Source organism: Somniosus microcephalus, chromosome 30, assembly GCF_052327205.1.
Source record: "Somniosus microcephalus isolate GS21.2 chromosome 30, FLI_Smic_1.0, whole genome shotgun sequence".
Taxonomy (NCBI): Eukaryota; Metazoa; Chordata; class Chondrichthyes; order Squaliformes; family Somniosidae; genus Somniosus; species Somniosus microcephalus.
This window is the reverse complement of record NC_141016.1, coordinates 29,429,120-29,444,299: the sequence shown is the minus strand read 5'-3', so window position 1 is coordinate 29,444,299 and position 15,180 is coordinate 29,429,120. Positions and strand designations below refer to the sequence as shown.

Genomic DNA, 15,180 nt, shown 5'->3' with positions numbered 1-15,180 from the left:
CTGCATACTAACTTTTTGTGTTTCATGCACCAGGACCCCCAGATCCCTTTGTACTGTAGCACTTTGCAGTTTCTCTCCATTTAGATAATAACTTGCTCTTTGATTTTTTCTGCCAAAGTGCATAACCTCACACTTTCCAACATTATATTGCATCTGCCAAATCTCTGCCCACTCACTTAGCCTGTCTATGTCCTTTTGCAGGTTTTTTATGTCCTCCTCACTCACTGCTTTCCCTCCTATCTTTGTATCATCGGCAAACTTGGATATGTTGCACTCGGTCCCTTCCTCCAAATCGTTAATATAGATTGTAAAGAGTTGGGGTCCCAGCACTGACCCCTGCGGAACACCACTGGTTACTGATTGCCAGCCCGAGAACGAACCATTTATCCCAACTCTTTGTTTTCTGTTAGATAGCCAATCTTCCACCCATGCCAGTATATTACCCCCAATCCCGTGATTTTTTATCTTGTGCAGTTATCTTTTGTGTGGAACCTTGTCAAATGCCTTTTGGAAGTCCAAATACACCACATCCACTGGTTCCCTTTTATCCACCCTGTATGTTACGTCCTCAAAGAATTCAAGCAAATTTGTCAAACATGACTTCCCCTTCATAAAACCATGCTGACTCTGTCCTATTAAATTATGTTTATCCAAATGCTCTGTTACTGTTTCCTTAATAATGGACTCCAACATTTTGCCAACCACAGATGCTAGGCTAACTGGTCTATAGTTTCCGGCTTTTTGTCTACTTCCCTTCTTAAATAAGGGTGTTACATTAGCAGTTTTCCAATCTGCCGGGACCTTTCCTGAGTCCAGGGAGTTTTGAAAAATAATCACCAATGCATCCACAATCCCTACCGCCACTTCTCTCAAGACCCTAGGATGTAGGCCATCAGGTCCAGGGGATTTATTTGTCTTAAGTCCCATTATTTTACCGAGTACCATCTCCTTAGTGATTTTAATCGTGTTTAGCTCCTATCCCCCATAGCCCCCTGTTTGTCCAGTGTTGGGATATTTTTAGTGCCCTCTACTGTAAAGACTGATACAAAATATTTGTTTCGCGTCTTTGCCATCTCCATGTTCCCCACCACTAGTTTCCCGGTCCCATCCTCTAAGGGCACAGGGCAGAGGGAAGAAGCTTTACTTTGTCTCGGTGCTCGGTGAAGCCAGTGGAATTTCCCAGCACTAATTTTCCTCGTTTGACAAGCGCAGCGGAAGAATGAGAGAGTGGAAAAAACCCCATGGTGAGGAGCAGGTCACGGGACATTGCGGAAAGTGAGCCAGATTGTGTGTAGTCCTCGGATCCGTTGAAGGGGATTAAAGGAGAGTGGATTTCCGATCTGACGTGAGCGTGTGATACTGCGGAGGTTGGACAGCGTGTTTGCACGGCGATTTCATTGCCAGTTGTGTGATATCATTCATGTCTGTGGGCTCCCTCCCTGATAACACTGAGTCTGTGAGCTGGAGATTTGAGTGCGTTCAGCCATGTCCTCAGATATGACTGTTTTGTTCAGTGCCTTTGATGTGTGTAATTTTGATTCTTGCTTCATTTGGAACTTTCTCTGTGAACTCTCTCGGCCAAGTCATTCAGCTATCAAAACACCTCGTAGTCTTACGACCATCTTAAGTCACATCGCAGCTCGGCTGAGCTGACCCGCAACCAGCTAACCATCTCGCTGCCCTCAGAACCAGCTTTGCTTCCCATCACCCTGTACATTGTGCCGATTCTGACTTTGTTTCCTCTGTTGTTGTTCTAGTTCCTGAATAAATTTGACAATTGTTGTGGGATGCGCGAGAGTCCAGTGCTCACCCTGCTCACGGACATCGGTAAGTACAACAGGTGTCGCACGAGACACGCTCCCCTTTCATCATCTCACTCTTAGAAAGGAGATAGGAAGCTCGTCAATGGCTCTGCATTATCCCGACCAGTCATTGATCTCAGAAAGGCACAGCCAATAGAGCTCGGTACCGGGGCTGAAAGGGTTACATAGACTAGGCTTGTGTTCCCTCGAGTATAGAAGACTAAGGGGTGATCTAATCGAGATGTTTAAGATGATTAAAGAAGTAGATAGGGTAGACAGAGAGAAACTATTTCCTCTGGTGGGGGGAGTCCAGAACAAGGGGGGGCGTAACCTTAAAATTGGAGCCAGGCCGTTCAGGGGTGATGTCAGGAAGCACTTCTTCACACAAAGGGTGGTGGAAATCTGCAACTCTCTCCTCCAAAAAGCCGTTGAGACTGGGGGTCAATTGAAAATTTCAAAACTGAGATTGATAGATTTTTGTTAGGCAGAGGTATTAAGGGTTGGGGAACCAAGACGGGTAGATGGAGTTAAGATACAGATCATCCACGATCTCGTTGTATGGCGGAACAGGCTCGAGGGGCTGAATGGCCTCCTCCTGTTCCTATGCCATGCCAGCTGATGAAAAAACCTCCTCGGCAACAGAAAGCGTAGTGAGACTGTAGGAGCACCTGAGGAGGAGTGGGGTTAGAGTGGCTAGCGCCAGCTAAAGAGATAGCACTATGACAGGCCCCAGGGGCCAAATGGCCGGTCTCTCTCTCTCTCTCTCTCTCTCTCTCTCTCTATTGCAATTGCTGTGATTCTAGCTTGTGCTTAAGGTTCCGTTTTTGCCTCGCCCTGTGTTAATGGTTGCCATGGGAACGAGGAGGCGTCGGGCTGACTGAGTTCCTGATCGAAGAAAGTGCAACACGGAGTCGTCAGCTCCCTCGCTCACTGGGGGCGAGACTCCTGCGTGTCTTAGTTTAAAAATACGACCCACTTCAATGAATCGTACACCACACATTTCCTGGATATTGCCAGCCCAGCCCAGCGGTCACAGTGCGGGCTCCCGCACAGACGCATAACTATCACACCCCACACTAACAGTCCGACCTTCCTCCTTCTAGTTTTCTGCAAAGTCACCAGTGTTAATCTGTAGAAGTGACTGTACTCCTCATTGTCCTTACTCCAGGTGCCAGCTCTTGTTAAATGGATCGGCACTGTGCTCGCTCCCTGATACAGAACTCAGTTTCCTCTTGGTCACCATCAGTCAGTCAAGCACCGGTTCATGTGTCAGAGATTTTAATTTGACTCTAATTGTAGGAGAGTGGGGACGGGAGGAGGCGGGGGGGGGGGGGCGATTATTAATGAGAGGAAGGAGGTTGTGTCTGTTGTCTCATTTCCTTCTTCCTGCATCAGATTGATGAACTGAAGTTGCCACTCACCGTTACTCACTGGGGCTGGTACTTGCTGATTGATCACCAACCAGGCAACTAGCTGTGCTGTCGGCTAAACCTGCTGCAACTCACGGCCCGGATTTTAGCCGCTGTTTTTATCTGCTCTCCAGTTCGTTATGTTCCACTTTCAGTATTCACCAAACACAGTGTGTAAAACTTTTTCTTTTTCTCCAATGTCTTTCTTCTCCCCAAACACGTTACTACCACCCCACACACCCCCCCCCCCCCCCCCCCCAGGAATAAATTCCATCCAATCGCACTGCAGCAAGAAACCTTCTCTGAGATCTAGCGGCCAGTTCCTCACCGACCCTCTCATAGAAACATAGAAGATAGGAGCAGGAGTAGGCCATTCGGCCCCTCGAGCCTGCTCCGCCATTCAATGCGATCATGGCTGATCATCCAAGTTCAGTACCCTGTCCCTGCCTTCTCCCCATACCCCTTGATCCCTTTAGCCTTAAGAAATATATCCAACTCCTTCTTGAATATATTTAATGAATTGGCCTCAACTGCCTTCTGTGGTAGAGAATTCCACAGGTTCACCACTCTCTGGGTGAAGAAATTCCTCCTCATTTCTGTCCTAAAAGGCTTACCCCTTATCCTTAGACTGTGACCCCTGGTTCTGGACTCCCCGACCATCGGGAACATCCTTCCTGCATCTAGTCTGTCCAGTCCTGTTAGAATTTTATAAGTTTCAATGAGATCCCCTCTCATTCTTCTAAACTCCAGCGAGTACAAGCCCAATCGACCCAATCTCTCCTCATAAGTCATTCCTGCCATCCCCCTCTCTTTTCCCCCCCCCCCCCCCCCAAAAAAAACCCAAAATGTGGCAGGTAACAAACGCCGAAAAATCACAGACTGACCCACAAAACTGGTGCTGCCGACGATCCCCTCACACGCAGCGTGAACCCCAGCTGAAGATCCCAGGCTCTGGGCTCGCTTCACGCCAGAGACCCACCAGGATAAATTCGGGTCGGTTTGTTTCCTTTGAGTCCCCAGGACTACAAATCCTATGCGTGGCAACGCCCTTTCCCACCCCCTATCCGCCAGCGGGATTTCCAATCCCGCTGCCCAGGGGTTTCCCCCTAAAGACCACCATGGCCCAATCTCTTCTGTAGGCTCTGTGCCTCTCTCCCCCCCACCATCTCCCCACACCGGGGTGGTAACCAACAGCAACAGCTTGTATTTATATAGCACCTTTAACATCCCAAGGCGCTTCACAGGAGCGTTATTGAACAAAATTTGACACCGAGCCACATAAGGTGATATTGGTCAAAGAGGTAGGTTTTGATAAGCGTCTTAAAGGAGTTAGAGAGAGGTGGAGCGGTTTAGGAAGGAAATTCCAGGGTTTAGGGCCCAGGCAGCTGAAGGCACAGCCACCAATGGTGGATGGATTAAAATCGGGGAGATGCGCAAGAGGCCGGAATTGGAGGAGTGCAGATATCTCGGACGGTTGTAGAGCTGGAGGAGGTTACAGAGATAGAAAGAGAGAACGAGCGGTCAAGGAGTTAGGAAGGGAAGGACCGAATAAGACGGGTGCTCCAGCCATGGACAGGGACAAGGTCAATCAGGAAGTTGTTTTTAAGCGATATGAAGCGGTTAGGTTTTAAAGGGCTGTAGATCAGGAGTGTCCAAGTCTTTTGTCGTATTGCACCACGTTAGTGAGAGCCTCGCAACTTGTCAGCCACATGTAGAGTTTGCATCCCTGGTGCCGTTAATTTCCAGACATCCCACGTCGCTGATACTCGGTCTCGGTGTTCAGGCCCAGTATTCGGCCACCAATGAGGTGTGAGCATGAAGAGCAGCCCTTTGCAAACCTCCGGGCCCTTGACATTCAGACATGGCGAACTGGCCAATCAGAAATGAAAGCACAAGTAGTGCAGAGTTCCCCGGGCTTGTCACTGCTCGTGGCCGGCACGTGGCCGTGGGAGGTGGTTTGAATACTCGTGCTGAAGATTTTAGGGAAACCTTTTTACGTAACGAGTGTTAGGATTTGGAATGCGCTGCCTGATAGGGCAGTGGATACAGATTCAATAGTAGCCTTCAAAAGGAAATTGGATAAATACATGAAGAAGTTAAAACTTGCAGGGATATGGGGAAAGAGCGGGGGAGTGGGACTAACTGGGTTGCTCTTCGAAAGAGCCGGTGCAGATTTGATGGGCCGAATGGCCTCCTTCTGTGCTGTACTATCCTATCATTCTGTAAGAGGAAGGAAACAGAGAGTAAAGATTTCCACAGTTTGAGATCCTGGATGCAACGAGTTGGAGTAGGAGGTGGTGGGATGAGACTTGGTTCCAACACCATGAGGGAGGTTGTGTCTGGGGGCGGTGTCTGTGAGCTGCATGCTTGCTGTTCTGACTATTGGCCTCTTTGTGTTTCAGCCTCTGCCCTCCGGTACCTGCATGAAAACAGAATCATCCATCGCGATCTGAAGCCAGAGAACATCGTCCTGCAGCAAGGGGAACAGCGGGTGAGTGAGCCACACCCAGGGCAGCTCTATCGGGAGCAGATCGTTCTTCTGGGACAGCGGTTTAGTTTCACCAATGTTTCGAGAAGTGGGGGCGTTGCTGGTTTTAAGGGAGATATTTTCTTAACTGTTGGATATCAAACTGCAGCCACCTGTCTACTGTTTGAGGCTGAACCATTCTGTTCGCAACCTTGGTGTAATATTTGACCCTGAAATGAACTTCCGACCACATATCCGCGCCATCACTAATTCCACCTCTGTAACATCGCCCGTCTCCGCCCCTACCTCCGCTCATTCGCTGCTGAAACCCTCATCCATGCCTTTGTTATCTCTAGACTTGACTATTCCAACGCATTCCTGGCTGGCCTCCCACATTCTACCCTACGTAAACTTGAGGCCATCCAAAACTCTGCTGCCCGTGTCCTAACTCGCACCAAGTCCTGTTCACCCATCACCCCTGTGCTCGCTGACCTACATTGGCTCCCAGTTAAGCAACGGCACGATTTAAAAATACCCATCCTTGGTTTTTATATCCTTCCATGGTCTCGCCCCTCCCTATCTCTGTAATCTCCTCCAGCCCCACAGACCTCTGAGATATCTGCGCCCCTCCAATTCTGGCCTCTTGAGCATCCCCGATTTTAATCGCTCCACCATTGACGGCCGTGCCTTCAGCTGCCGAGACCCTAAGCTCTGGAATTCCCTCCCTAAACCTCTCCTCCTCTCTCTCTTCCTTTAAGACGCTGCTTAAAACCTACCTCTTTGACCAAGCTTTTGGTCATCTTCTTTAATATCTCCTTATGAGGCTCGGTGTCAAATTTTGTTTGAGGACGCTCCTGTGAGACACCTTGGGACGTTTTGCTATGTTAAAGGCGCTATATAAATATAAGTTGTTGTTGTCTATTCTGGCTCATGACGAGAAATCTTCATATATTGATTGAACCTGGCTGCAGCGTTCTACAATTCAGTTATACTGCTTTCTATAACATGCATTCTCGGGATGAGGCCGTCGCTGGCAAGGCTGGTATTTCTTGCCAATCCCGAGTTGCCCTGAAAAGGTGGTGGTGAGCCGCCGCCGCCTTCTTGATACAACTGTGTGTATCGCTTGGCCACCTCAGAGGACAATTAAGAGTCATAGAAACATAGAAGATAGGAGCAGGAGTAGGCCATTCTGCCCCTCGAGCCTGCTCCGCCATTCAATGCGATCATGGCTGATCATCCAATCTCAGTACCCTATCCCTGCTTTCTCCCCATGTCCCTTGATCCCTTTAGCCTTAAGAAATATATCTAACTCTTTCTTGAATATATTTAATGAATTGGCCTCTACTGCCTTCTGTGGTAGAGAATTCCACAGGTTCACCACTCTCTGGGTGAAGAAATTCCTCCTCATCTCTGTCCTAAATGGCTTACCCCTTATCCTTAGACTGTGACCCCTGGTTCTGGACTCCCCCGCCATCAGGAACATCCTTCCTGCATCTAGTCTGTCTAGTCCTGTTAGAATTTTATAAGTTTCAATGCGATCCCCTCTCATTCTTCTAAACTCCAGTGAGTATAAGCCCAATCGACCCAATCTCTCCTCATACGTCATTCCTGCCATCCCAGGTATCAGTCTGGTGAATCTTTGCTGCACTCCTTCCGTGGCAAGAACATCCTTCCTCAGATAAGGCGACCAAAACTGCACACAATACTCAAGGTGTGGTCTCACCAAGGCCCTGTACAACTGCAGCAAGACATCCTTGTTCCTGTACTCAAACCCTCTCGCTACAAAGGCCAACATACCATTTGCCTTCTTAACCGCCTGCTGCACCTGCATGCTTACCTTCAACGACTGGTGCACAAGGACACCCAGGTCTCGTTGCACTTCCCCTTTTCCCAATCTATTGCCATTCAGATAATCTGTCTTCCTGTTTTTGACACCAAAGTGGATAACCTCGCATTTATCCACATTATATTGCATCTGCCATGCTTCTGCCCAATCACCCAACCTGTCCTACAACCTCAACGGTGTGGGACTGGAGTCACGTACAGGCCCAGAGCGGGTAAGGGCGGCAGGTTTCCTTCCCTAAAGGACATTCGAGAACCAGTTGGGTTTTACAACAACCTGGCCGCTTCATTCTAACTGAATTCAAATGCTCAAAGTGGGATTTGAACTTGCGTTCTCTGGATTATTGGTGCAGGCCTCTGGATTACTAGTTTGAGTAATATAACCACTGCACCGCCGGACACGCTGGGAACTTCATTACCATTGCCCTCTGCAGAAATGTTATGATTTTCAGTAAAAGTTAGCAACAGTGTTTGACTTGCTCTGTTGTTCTCTCGACCTCTTACCATTAGGAACAGGAAGAGGCCATTCAGCTGCTCGGGCCTGTTCCGCCATTCAGTGAGATCATGGCTGATCTGTACCCTAACTCCATCCACTCGCCTCGGCTCCATATCTCTTTATACCCTTGGCTAGGAAAAATCTATCGATCTCGGATTTAAAATGAGTAACTGAGCTGGCATCTACTGCTTGTTGTGAGGGAGTTCCACACTTCTACCACCCTTTGTGTGAAGAAGTGTTTCCTAACTTCTCTCCTGAATGGCCTGGCTCTGATTTTAAGGATATGTCCCCTTGTCCTAGACTCGCCCACTCGTAGAAAAATGTTTCTCTCTCTCGACCCCATCAATTCCTTTCAAAATCATGGAAGGTGGGACCTGTACAAGCGGGACGGGTTACACCTCAACAGAGCCGGGACCAATATTCTCGCGGGGAGGTTTGTTCGTGCTGTTGGGGCAGGTTTAAACTAGCTTGGCAGGGGGATGGGCACCAGCATATAGGAGTAGAAAAGAGGAATAAGGTGCAGAAAATAGTGAGTGTGTTGGATAGTACTAGAGAAAATAGTACTTGAGGCGGAATTGGTACCATATTAGATAGGAGCAGACTAAGAAAGACTAGGAAAAATTCAAAAATGGGTTTAGAATGCATGTAAGTAAACGCACAAAATGTGGTTAATAAGGTTGGTGAGTTACAAGCACAATTTGCCATATGGCAATATGTTGTGGCAATAACGGAAACGAAAAATTAAAAACGGTGAGGACTGGGCACTTAATATTCAAGGGTACAAGGTGTTCAGAAAAGATAGGGAAGGAAAAAAGGGAGGTGGGTGGCAGTGCTGATTAAGGAAGACATTGTAGTGTTGGAAAGGGAGGATGTTCTTGGGGGGACAAGGACAGAATCCATTTGGTTAGAGTTGAGGAGCAAAAAGGGTCTGATCACACTATTGGGGGTATTCTACAGGCCTCCAAATAGTGAGAGGGAGGTAGAGGAGCAAATCTGCAGGGAAATCGCAGAGATATGCAAGAGCTATAGAGTGGTGATATTGGGGGACTTTAATTACCCAAATATCGATTGGGATAATGCTGGGGTAAAGGGAAAGGAGGGGGAGGAATTTCTGAAATGTGTTCAGGAGAATTTCCTTGACCAATATGTTCTTAACCCAACTAGGAAGGAAGCATTGCTGGATCTGGCGCTGGGGAATGAGGTGGGCCAGGTCGACCAAGTGTCTGTGGGAGAACACTTGGGTACGAGTGATCGTCGTATCATAAGATTTAGATTAGCAATGGAGAGGAGCAAGGAACAATCTAGAGTGGAACTTCTAAACTGGAATAGGGCTAACTTCAATGGGATGCAAAAGGATCTGGCCAGGGTAAAATGGAACCAAAGACTGACAGGAAAAACTGTAACAGAACAATGGGTGATCTTTAAGGAGGAGATGTTCCAAGTACAGGCTAGGTACATTCCAACAAGAGAGAAGGGTAAGGGAACCAAAGTAAGGGCTCCTTGGATGACGAGGGAGATAGAGAAGATGATAAAACAAAAAGAAGAGGGTGTATGGTGTATGTCAGGTGAATTCTTCAAGGGAGAACCAGACCAGATACAATAAGTTGAGAGGGGAAGTGAAGATGAAAATAAGACTGGCAAAGAGAGAATGAGAGTAGAATGGCGGTTAACATAAACGGGAACCCAAAAATCTTCTACCAGCATGTAAACAGTAAGCGGGTAGTAAGAGGCAGGGTGGGGCCTATTAGAGACAAAGAAGGTGATATATGCTTAGAGTTGCAGGGCAAGGCTAGAATACTCAATAAGTACTTTGTATCAGTGTTTACTAAGGAGGTGGATGCTGACAAAATACTGGTAGAAGTGGAAAAGATAGAAGCAATGGAAGGGGTGAAAATTGATAGACAGGATGTACTAGAAAGGCTGGGTAGGCTTAGAGTGGATAAGTCTCCTGGTCCAGATGGCTTGCATCCCAGGTTGCTAAGGGAATTGGGGGAGGAGATAGCGGAAGGGCTTGCCATAATTTTCTAATCTTCCCTAGATGCGGGGGAGGTGCCTGAGGATTGGAAAGTGGCAAATATGACACCATTGTTCAAGAAAGGGTGTAAGGACAATCCTAGTAACTACAGGCCGGTCAGTTTAACATCAGTGGTGGGTAAAGTTTTAGAAACAATAATCAAGGAAAAATTAACGGGCACTTGGGGAGGTTTAAGCTAATTAAGGAGAGCCAACACGGATTTGTAAAAGGCAGATCGTGTTTGACTAATCTAATTGAATTTTTTGATGAAGTAACAGAGAGGATTGATGAAGGGAATGCAATGGATGTTGTCTATATGGATTTTTGGAAGGCGTTTGACAAAATACCACATAGAAGGCTGGTTAACAAAATTGAGGCTCATGGAATAGGTGGGTCAGTGGCAGCTTGGATAAGGAATTGACTTAAGGACAGAAAACAGCAAGTTGTGGTAAGTGGCTGTTTTTCAGACTGGAGGATGGTAGATAGTGGTGTTCCCCAAGGGTCAGTGCTGGGGCCACTGCTTTTTTTATATATATAAATGACCTGGATATTGGAATACAGAATTTGCCGATGACCCCAAACTTGGGGGTGTGGCAAACAGTGATGATACCAATCGACTGCAACAGGACATAGAAAGGCTCGCAGATTGGGCAGACAGGTGGCAGATGGAATTTAATACAGAGAAGTGTGAGGTGATGCATTTTGGCAGAAGGAACATGGAGAGGCAATATACACTAATGGCACAGTTTTAAAGAGTGTGCAGGGACAGAGGGACCTGGGAGTTAATGTGCATAGGTCCCTGAAGGTGGCAGGACATATTGAGAGAGTGGTTAACAAAGCATATGGGATCTTGGGATTCATAAATAGAGGTATTGAGTACAAAAGCAGAGAAGATATGCTGAATCTTTATAAAACGCTGGTTAGGCCACAACTGGAGTATTGCGTCCAGTTCTGGTCACCACACTCTCGGAAGGATGTGAAGGCCCTCGAGAGGGTGCAGAGGAGATTTACCAGAATGGTTCCGGGGATGTGGGATCTTAGCTACAAGGACAGGTTGGAGAAGCTGGATTTGTTTTCATTAGAGCAAAGGAGGTTGAGGGGTGATTTGATAGAGGTGTACAAGATTACGACGGGTTTGGATAGGGTAGACGGGGAAAGGCTGTTCCCACTAGTTGATGGTACAAGGACTAGGGGACACAGATTTAAGGATTTGGGCAAGAGATACAGGGGGGACGTGAGGAAAAACTTTTTTACGCAGCGAGTGGTGATGACCTGGAACTCGCTGCCGACGGAAGTGGTGGAAACGGAGACACTCAATGTTTTCAAGGGGAGACTGGATAGGCACTTGAGGGAAATAAACTTGCAGGGCTACGGGGATAGAGCGGGGGAATGGGACTGACTGGATTGCTCTACAGAGAGCCGGCACGGACTCAATGGGCCGAATGGCCTCCTCCTGTGCCGTTATGACTCATAAAACCCTCAATCAAATTACCCTTAACCTTCTATATTCCAGGGATTGCAAGCCTAGTTTGTGTAATGCCTCCTCATACTGTAACCCTTGGTGCATTCTGGTGAGTCTGCACTGCACTCATTCCGTGGCCGATATATCCTCCTCCTCTTCCCCTTTATATTCTAGCCCTCCAGTTATAAAGGCTAACATTCCATTAGCCTTTTTGATTAATATTTGTACCTGACTACTATATTTTAGTGATCTGTGTACATGGACCCCTAAATGTCTTTGAACCTTCACTGTTCCTAACTTTTCACCATTTAAAAATTAATCATATTTATCCTTTTTTGGTCCCAAATGGATGACCTCGCACTTACCTGTGTTGAAATCCATCTGCCACAGTTTTGCCCACTCAGTTAAGCTATCAATGTCTCTTTGTCATTTTATGCTTCCATCTACACTACTTGCTGTGTGCCATGGGATCTTTTACATCCACCTGAGAGGGCAGACAGAACCGCGGTTTAACGTCTCATCTGACAGACGGCACCTCCGACAGTGCAGCACTCCCTCAGCACTGCACTGGGAGCGTCGGCCTGTGCTCAAGTCCCTGGAGTGGGGCTCGAACCCACGACCTCCTGACTCGGAGGCGAGGGTGCTGCCCACTGAGCCACGGTCGACACCCGTGAGCTGATGGTACAGCCTCAACATCTGGAGGCGGTCTCCCAACATCTGTAAACGACTGCAAGAGCTCCAACCTTCCAAACATTGCTAGCCAGCGGTCAGGGGGTTAAACCCAGAGCGCAGGACTTTGGGGAGAATGTTCCGTTGCTCGGGGAGTGATGTGTGACTTTGCTGAATTTTTTTTGGAAGATGCCAGTTTTGTGTTTCTTGTCTTTACGACCCAGAACTGACATTTCTATTTTATCAGTTGTTGGACACAGTTATTGAAGCAGTAAAGCAGCTTCCTTCAGCACACAGCTCCCAGGAGTAAAACCATAAATAAAAAGTTCTGGTGTGGGTTTCAGTAATCTGTGACATTCATTGGCTCAAAGACGCACATCCTTGATAAACACATCAGATCATTCCAGTTAATCTCTGTTGCCAATCCCTTATCCACAGTTTCGTGACCTCCGGACTCAAATTTCTCAAATGTATTTTTCACAGCCTGCCTGGGAAATTCCGAGCACAAACTCCCACTTGGCCTCTGCCCTACACCCTGCCCTCAGTGCCCCTACACCCTGCCTTCAGTGTCCTACACCCTGCCCTCAGTGTCCCTACACCCTGCCCTCAGTGCCCCTACACCCTGCCTTCAGTGTCCTACACCCTGCCCTCAGTGCCCCTACACCCTGCCTTCAGTGTCCTACACCCTGCCCTCAGTGTCCCTACACCCTGCCCTCAGTGCCCCTACACCCTGCCTTCAGTGTCCTACACCCTGCCCTCAGTGTCCCTACACCCTGCCCTCAGTGTCCCTACACCCTGCCCTCAGTGTCCCTACACCCTGCCCTCAGTGCCCCGCCCTGCCCTCAGTGCCCCGCCCTGCCCCCAGTGCCCCGCCCTGCCCCCAGTGCCCTGCCCTGCCCTGCCCTCAGTGCCCTGCCCTGCCCTCAGTGCCCTGCCCCTACACCCTGCCCTCAGTGCCCTGCCCTGCCCTCAGTGCCCTGCCCCTACACCCTGCCCTCAGTGCCCTGCCCTGCCCTCAGTGCCCTGCCCTGCCCCTACACCCTGCCCTCCGTGCCCTGCCCTGCCCCTACACCCTGCCCTCCGTGCCCTGGTCATGTGGTCCACCTACTCTTGGCTGCTTTGCGCCTCCATCACGCTGTTCCCCGTTTGCCGATCCACCTTCCCAACCTCTCCCACCACCACGCAGCCCTTTCTGCCCCCTGAGACCTTTGCTTATGTGAAGGAGGCTAAAGAAATGCAGTTTGCGATTTGTTTTTGACGTTCTGGCCTTTGCCCTCGATTATCTAGTCAGGGAGACAGGATGATGTCGGCAGCAGATGTGAAGGAAAGTTTGGGAGGTGATCAGTTCATTGTCTACCTGTACTTATCACAGATATATCTTTGAATATTATCAAAAATGATCTGTTACATTTCTCATGTCGCACTTTACCCGTCAGACTGAGAATCCTGACTTCAAACAAACGCATTCTGAAAAAAGACTGACCTGACACAGAAGCCGCAATATCTGTAACCACTGTGGCCTCACTAACTAGAATGGTTACAGCACAGTAGGAGGCCATTCGGCCCATCGAGCCCGTGCCGGCTCTCTGCAAGAGCTCTTCAGCTAGTCCCACTCCCCCGCCCTTTCCCCGTAGCCCTGCACATTTTTTTCCTTCAGATACTTATCCAACTCCCTTTTGAAAGCCACGATTGAATCTGCCTCCACCACCCTTTCAGGCAGTGCATTCCAGATCCTAACCACTCGCTGCGTAAAAAGGTTTTTCCTCATGTCGCCTTTGGTTCTTTTGCCAATCACCTTAAATCTGTGTCCTCTGGTTCTCAACCCTTCCGCCAATGGGAACAGTTTCTCTCTATCTACTCTGTCCAGACCCCTCATGATTTTGAACACCTCGATCAAATCTCCTCTCAACCTTCTCTGCTCCAAGGAGAACAACCCCAGCTCCTCCAGTCTGTCCACGTAACTGAAGTCTCTCATCCCTGGAATCATTCTCGTAAATCTTTTCTGCACCCTCTCTAAGGCCTTCACATCCTTCCTAAAGTGCGGTGCCCAGAATTGAACACAATACTCCTGTTGATGCCGAACCAGTGTTTTATACAGGTTCATCATAATTTCCTTGCTTTTGTATTCTATGCCTCTATTTATAAAGCCCAGGTTCCCATATGCTTTTTTAACTGTTTTCTCAACCTGCCCTGCCACCTTCAATAATTTGTGCACATATACCCCCAGGTCTCTCTGTTCATGCACCCCCTTTAGACTACACTAACTAAACTAGACTGCACTGCACTAACAAGACTGCACTAACTAGATGGGACTGCACTAACTAGACTAGACCACTACACTAACTAGACTAGACCACTACACTAACTAGACTAGACCACTAAATGACTGCACTGCACTAACTAGACTAGACTGCACTACACTAACTAGACTAGACTGCACTACACTAACTAGACTAGACTGCACTACACTAACTAGACTAGACTGCACTAGACTAGACTGGACTACACTAACTAGACTGGACTGCACTACACTAACTAGACTGGACTACACTAACTAGACTGGACTACACTAACTAGACTGGACTGCACTACACTAACTAGACTGGACTACACTAACTGGACTGGACTGCACTAGACTAGACTAGACTAGACTGCACTACACTAACTAGACTAGACTGCACTACACTAGACTAGACTAGACTGCACTACACTAACTAGACTAGACTGGACTACACTAACTAGACTAGACTGCACTACACTAACTAGACTAGACTGCACTACACTAACTAGACTAGACTGGACTACTCTAACTAGACTAGACTGCACTACACTAACTAGACTGGACTACACTAACTAGACTAGACTGGACTACACTAACTAGACTGGACTGCACTACACTAACTAGACTGGACTACACTAACTAGACTAGACTGGACTACACTAACTAGACTGGACTGGACTACACTAGACTAGACTAGACTGCACTACACTCACTAGACTGGACTACACTAACTAGACT

General features: G+C 48.0%; 1 protein-coding gene across 1 annotated transcript in view; it reads left to right on the top strand.

Moving 5' to 3' along the window:
- The window catches only part of LOC147098072 (inhibitor of nuclear factor kappa-B kinase subunit beta-like), a 66,475-nt gene that overhangs the window by 46,895 nt on the left and 4,400 nt on the right, over window positions 1-15,180 (top strand). Inside the window, 3 exon segments of the mRNA XM_085971307.1 lie at window positions 1,758-1,827; window positions 5,614-5,637; window positions 5,640-5,702. Coding sequence (XP_085827433.1) covers window positions 1,758-1,827; window positions 5,614-5,637; window positions 5,640-5,702 — 157 coding nt within the window.